Source organism: Henckelia pumila, chromosome 3, assembly GCF_033568475.1.
Source record: "Henckelia pumila isolate YLH828 chromosome 3, ASM3356847v2, whole genome shotgun sequence".
Classification (NCBI taxonomy): Eukaryota; Viridiplantae; Streptophyta; class Magnoliopsida; order Lamiales; family Gesneriaceae; genus Henckelia; species Henckelia pumila.
The window spans coordinates 20,985,064-20,992,041 of record NC_133122.1 but is presented as its reverse complement, the minus strand read 5'-3'; the positions used below and the strand labels follow the sequence as shown (position 1 = coordinate 20,992,041).

The following is a 6,978-nucleotide window of genomic DNA, read 5'->3' as shown; positions in this document are numbered from 1 at the left end:
ATACTACCTTTTTAGAATAACATAGTGTAAGTGACAACGAGTTGATAATTTCTTCCCAATACTTTCCCAAAATTATAGCATTTGAACAATTTATCCTCCGAGCATAAATTTCCCAACACGTTATTGAAGACAAAAAGGGAAATTCATGGGACCCAAACTCGACAGAGTGTAGTATATTCCAAGTTTAGACATGGTCCTAGAAATTTTCGAGAGAATGAAGGAATTCAACAGATGGGCTCCTACTAGCACATGGGATTAGGCCAATTTTTCTTCATCTCTAAAACAAGAAATGTATCCTGTCATGGGGGGAAATAGAGGGGTAGCCTCTGCAAGACATGTGATTCAAGATTCATTGGGATATAAGTAAGACAAGGACATGTTTCCAATATTGAAAGGTTCTTAACCAGCAAGGCAGATTTTCTCCTCTGTCAAGATTTAGGTCCAGCATGTGTTGCCCCGCAGATACGTCCATTTCACCACCAAAACTATTCCAAACATACAAGTGTGGCGATCACGGTACAGGGAAAGTAGGAAAACACAAGATTGATCTTGAGTTCATCAAAAACTCCTTCCGGATCGAAAGGAAAGTGAGACAAACGCTCACTAGCCTTGTGATCGAGTCAAGCTTAAGAAATTCAGCCCATCAAGTTCGAAAAAAGCTCAAACTCGATTGAGTTTGTATCGGGTCAACTCAATAAGCTCACAAACCGATTCACTTAACTTGTACATCTAAGCAAGACTGACCAAATGAGTTGGGAGTATGGACATTTATGATTTACCCACAAAAAAAGACGACCAAATACATTGAATTTCTAAATCCACTTGCGTCGCCTTATATGATGCCGCAGAAGAGATGATAAGATTGTTTTCTCGATGATGATAATTATTTAAAGATTCCCAGTTATTTCTATTTTCTAAGTAATGGAGAATAGATAACAAAGGATCACGGTAAATAATGATTCAAGGAATAAGAAAATAAGGAATTCCAAGATAGATTATGGAAATATTTTTTTATGACCTGTTACAACTCCATCTATGGATACAAAAATTAGAGAGGCGTTACCCGACTCGCATGATATTGTATACAATTGACGCCTACTGATCGTCAGAGAATCGCCAAGAAATGACCAACAACAATGTATTAGTTTCAGCAACAGTACACCTCTGTGGTTTCTTGCTTATAAACCATTGATAATTGCCTCAACATGTACAATGTTTCCTTCTTCCAAAATCTTGCCATTAATTTGAGTTCTTGGCCTCTGAAGATCAAACGAGCAATTTCATTATCACAAATCAAATTCATCAAGCAGTCGAAAGAAATGTAAAATACAATTTTTGTACCCAGTCAGCAGAATCTCCCGTATTTATGTTCAAGAGTTTGTGATTAATCTCTTCCTTAGTCTTGCTATCCTTGCTCAATGGCAGCAAGAGTGCTGCAGCTCCAGAACGATCCGGAAGTTCTGCAGAAACAATCATGAAGTTAAGGCTCGAGATTTAGTAAAAATGGAACAGAATAAGATGAATATATCGAAAAACAGACGTGCATTTGAAGGAAAAGAATGCAAACCTGGCAATTTTTTGTCGATAAAGAACACGACCAGATTAACGGTGTACCTGGAACAAAATCAGGCGTTGGAAAATCTATTACATATTCGTTTGAAATTTAAAGAAGGAATCTTTACATTGAGCATATTTTTACCATGCCACAACAATATCAACTGTGTAATGTTTACGCGCTGCAATAATCAACAAGCTCTGGATTACAACAGTTAACCAGGCACACTGCTTCAGAAACCTGGCACACCACACAAACAAGCAACAACTTTAGAGAATCAAGGTTAAAAAAGGCATTTTGTGGTTTAAAAACATAAAAACTCTCCCCTCCAAAAATGCATCTTTTATCCCTATGTTACAAACAGAGACCGCATATCAATTTTTTTTTTAAATGAGATGTGAGTAAAATATAGCATGAGATAGCCTATGATGTTTACCTTCGCGTACCGTACTTATGATATGTCCGAACAAAGACTAGAGAGAAGATCATGTGAGATGAAAATATCAAATCACCACAACCAAAAAGCACCCCGCGAGGAACTGCACAACCATGAGTATTCCAATGAAAAAAAGAATTTGAAAAACTATTCAAAACTGCAGAAGGAAATCAATGCAATTGTTACCTATTAATAGAACTTCCAAAATATTATCAGGACGAGGCAGTGTGGCAAATTTTGATCCCTGTGTCATTCATAACAATTTTCAGATGTAAATTATTATATATCTATTTTTACATTGTGAAGGAAATATGAAGCGATGGCAAACATCTTCAGCGGAAAGTGAGAGCACAAGATATCGACTGAGAAAAGAATAATTTGTGCCATTTTTACCTCCCGACAATGGTAGTTTGGACCGGGTAGCTGTGTAGAGTAGAAAGTTATGATTCGAAGAAATTGACAAGCCTGCAGCAGAGGGAATTAGCTACAAAATCATTATCGTCAATTCTTTGGGAATGCTATAAAATAGACCATATTGTCCCACATCCAGGAGATGCATTTTCCATTAAGATTTGACAAGGTTTGACCATGTAACAGGTGGTTATTAGAAAAATGTAATTAAAAAATTAGTGCACAGATGATTTATTAAAAGACCGTCAAAATTACACTTACAACTAAGCATGCCAAAACTCTGCACCATATCAAGACAGTGTAGATCTTCTTGCTTTTTGTAATAAAAGGATGGAAAGTCCACTGCAGGAAACATCATGGATATTTAGTGCATTAGACTTCCCAGAGAATTTGAACACGACTGAGCGATAGAAGGAAAACTCACCAACACAAAAGATAAAAAAACAAATGTAAATACAAATTCGCTAATGTAAGCTCTGTCTTGCCCGAGCTCCTACAGTTCAGGAAATTGAAACCACAAGTGAAAATCTCCAGAAGTGCAAAATAATAATAATAAAGATGGCACCAAAAGCGATAAGCAACAGCATTAGAAGAATATTTTAAGCTTACTGGAAGAAGATAGAAGCCAACATCCTGAAGTATTGGTCCTGGCCGATGAAAGTAATGAACTCCTCGAGCTGCCAGCCCATGGATGTACTGGTAAATGGCCACGAAGACAAAGATCACAAATTACAAACTAGAGAGCACATGGTCAATTTCCATCCAAGGAAATTGTAAACACAATTGAAGGTGCTAGAGAGAAGCTACCATCCTTCCAAAAAAACCAATATTAATGAACGAATAACGACAAATATCTAGTAAATATCGCATTTATAAAAATAAACTTCCAATATTAATGCCCGAATAAAGACAAATATCTAGTAAATATCGCATTTATAAAAATAAACTTCCATAAAACTTGAACCATTTGCTAATATATGGGAATGAGTAACAAGAAACTCGTACTAGTTCTAGACAAAAGCTACTATAAGTGGCAAGTTTTTTTTTTGTCAACCCTACGCTCCGGTTGAATTCACAAAATGAGTTTAAAAACCTAAGTGGTCTTCCCCATCCTACGCGATTTACTTTCCAACTATGTAGTTCCTCATGTTTTCAGGAGAATAAAAATGAAAATCATAATAAAACTAGCATTTTCCTTGATAAAAGAAGCCACCACATTTCTAAAACAAGTTCACCATTTTTTCACACATATTTGATATCCCATTCTCCTACTAATCAGTCTATCTGAGTACACTTCTAAGCAACCAAAAAAATAAAAGGTGGACATTAGGAGTAAAAAGCAATTTGAAACATAAGTTCTTCTGCGGGAATCCATTTTTAAAACACATTTTTGTTTCTTCAATCACATCTTCAAACATGACTGTTTCATGCTTTTGTTGACTTTCTATTGAAAAGCCCATAGAAGTAAGCTTCGATGCATCGACTATTGACCACGCAAAAATTTGTAGCCACAGATCTCGTAACAAAAATTTCAGTCATCTGCACAATTGGCTGTTGATTAATTGAAGAATAACTAAAGAATCAGAACGGATCATACATTAAGTTGTCAGGTTTTTACAGCACATGTCGTCCATAAAAATTAGTCCTTTTGCCAGAAAATAGCTCTGATTCTATCACCAGAGAAAACCCAACACCAGAATCAAGCAGAGACTGATCCATTAAAATTTAAAGCCGCACAAACCTGGCAGATGAGGCCCCCTAAAATATACTTCCAATTTTCTGCAAGAAGCTTGATTTCTGTTGTAATTTCCGCACAAATTCTCTTCCATAACTTCATCAGGAAGACAAAAACACAAATCAATAAAAAGAGTAGATAGAACAAGCATGAACATTGAAGTGAAAAAAAAAAGGGAAAGAAGAAAATTTCTAAATCATTCAACTGAAAAAGAAAAAGCGTATATTAATATCAACTAAAAAGGCAAGGGGGAAAAAGCCTAACCTTTGAAGCCTCGCGACCTATGTAATAAAACGACATCTTCTATGTGAGTTTCAGACGACAACAATGCCATACTACATCAGAGACAGACTCTTCTGAAAATCAGCATCCTTCATCCCTCACAAAAAATTCTATTTCTTTCAATATTCGATAAAGAATCCACCGAGAAAACCAAAAAAATCCGCTCCAATATCTGACACACACAAAACCCAGTAGCCAAATCGAGGATCTTTGAAGATAACGGCCGATATTTGCAGTTGTAGTGCGAAATGAAATTTCGAATGTTTGAAATCAAAATCGCATCAGCGAAGCCTTTTTCTCTCTCTTAAAACTGGGATATAGAGCTGTTTGTTTTTTTTTTTCCTCTATTTTTTCGCTCAAAGTATATATTTTTTTATTCTTTGTTGTTTTCTCTCTCTCACGCCAATTTTTCTTTTGATTTGTCTCCCATGTCTGATCTCTATACAATTAAACGCGAGTTGAACACGGAGACACAGTTAAGAATGAGGGAGGAAGGAGGGAAGGTGAAGATTTATATGTAATAAAAAATATATATATTAAAATAAGAGGGAAAATTATATTTAATTTTATAGGAAATTAAAGTTTTTTTTAAACTAATAATCGTGTCACATAAAACGTATTAGCGGCACTGCACTCGTATTATATGTGCAACGTTATATACAAAAATTATGTTATGTGTATATTAATATAAGTTTATTCTTTTTAAATATTTTATTTTAATTTTTTTTTTTTTGCAATTTGATAATTTTGTGGATTTTTTTATTAAAAATAATTAAAAAATGAATATACCAACAAATCACTAAGATATTCTTACTTTATATATAGATAAGTAGTAAAGATTAAAGAATAGTGAGTTTGGATTAAAAAATTAAAAAAGAAATTTTATTTTTTAAAAAAAATTCTTTTTATTATTTTATATGTGTATGGACAGATTTGTAGTGTTTTTTAAAAACATTTAATTACGTTAAAATAAATGTTTTTTAAAAAATTCATATTCATAACTTTTCAAGTAATTTTTTTAATTATTCAACTTAAAAAAATTACAATTTTTATTTTAAAAATTACTTTTAAAAGTCAACTTAAAAACTATATTTTAAAACAAAATGTTTCTATATCCAAACTGGTTCTAAAGCTACAAAAATATGTCTTTATGTGTTTGAAATTTGTATATATATTAGTCTGAAAAAAAAGTAATAATAACACAAAATATTTGATGAGAAAGTTTAGTTATTTCTTATTTGTCCCATTTAATGAATTTTTTTTTACTTTTTTATGTCAAAAATATTATTTTTTATTTTCAATATAAGTATGATCGACTTATCTTTATGAATATAGACATATGAGAAAATATTATTTACCTTACAAAATGTAAAAGATATAAAAGTCCAGTTGTTTGAGTAATTGACTCGAAATTTTAAATGTGATATAGTACTTATTTGTAATAGTTTTTTTTTATAAGAGGAAGAAAACAAGTTGTTGTGCTTGAAGAAATCGAAGGTTATCGTTGATAATTTACAAACCTAAATTAATATGGAAGCTCTTCCACACTCACAATGTTGAGTATATAATGAATTAATGATAATATTTTTGACAAATTTAATAATCTTAAAATTTAATGTATTTTAAACTTCCGTATAAAACAAACCGATGGACCAGATAATCGTTACTTTGTCTTCTTTCTTCGAATTGCCACATTTCTTATGGGGTTTTAATAATAATAATAATAATAATAATAATAATAATAATTTTAAACGATACATGTAGTGAATATAATTTCCAAATTATATATAATTGTTCCCAAACAAATATTTTTATCCTTAATCATATAATATTTTGACGAAGAATGAATCTAAATGCCAATTGGCGAAGTCAATCCACTTCTCATTTAAAAATTAACACACACACAAAAAAAAATATTTTGCATTTAAATTATATTGGGAGCACATGTTCGGCAGTGTAATTCCGTTTTCATTTTTCACCAATAAATCCGGCCTGGCCTATTAAAGTATAGGACTTTAATGAGTTGTTAAATTCGAATAAATAAATCAACTCAACATTATATCAAGAGAAATGGTTTCCATATAATAACTCAATTGGTATATTTACGTTTCAAATGATACACCCGAGTTACCAAGTGTTTAGCCATAGTTAAGATCTAATGCATATTTCTTTGGTCACTTCGATCGTTTTCTCGCTGAAATAATGATATAACATCGATCACGTCAATAATATTTAACGTCATATCAATATTGAAATGAGAAAAAAATGTACGTTTTCAACCTAAGTTTACCAACAAACAAGACCAAAACTTTTGTCAATTTCTCCAAAAATATGTTACATTATTTTCCATGCCAAATATCTTTTTTTATATCACAATGATATATATTACTATATTAAGAACATATATTAGTGAAATGGAAATGGTGGGAGGTTCAATGCCTCATGCAAATTTGTGAATATGCTCTGTCACGTTGTCGTTAGCTAAGATTAAAGGAGTCAGTCAACATGACCGAATCACACCACACAACACAAAAAGCTTTATTTAATGCTCCACCATCT

The 6,978-nt window shown here is 32.3% G+C and overlaps 1 protein-coding gene across 1 annotated transcript; it reads right to left on the bottom strand.

The window, feature by feature from the left end:
• Positions 1-968: 968 nt before the first annotated feature.
• On the bottom strand, positions 969-4,895 carry LOC140886725 (phosphatidylinositol:ceramide inositolphosphotransferase 2-like). The gene is made up of 12 exons (XM_073293472.1): positions 4,402-4,895; positions 4,144-4,233; positions 3,012-3,098; positions 2,827-2,895; positions 2,664-2,744; positions 2,385-2,456; positions 2,178-2,235; positions 1,992-2,094; positions 1,700-1,795; positions 1,568-1,614; positions 1,342-1,460; positions 969-1,259 (listed from the first exon to the last, which is right to left on the bottom strand). The coding sequence occupies exons 1-12, from the start codon at positions 4,435-4,437 to the stop codon at positions 1,179-1,181; spliced, it is 939 nt and encodes a 312-aa protein (XP_073149573.1). The 5' UTR covers positions 4,438-4,895; the 3' UTR covers positions 969-1,178.
• Between the last annotated feature and the right edge of the window lie 2,083 nt (positions 4,896-6,978).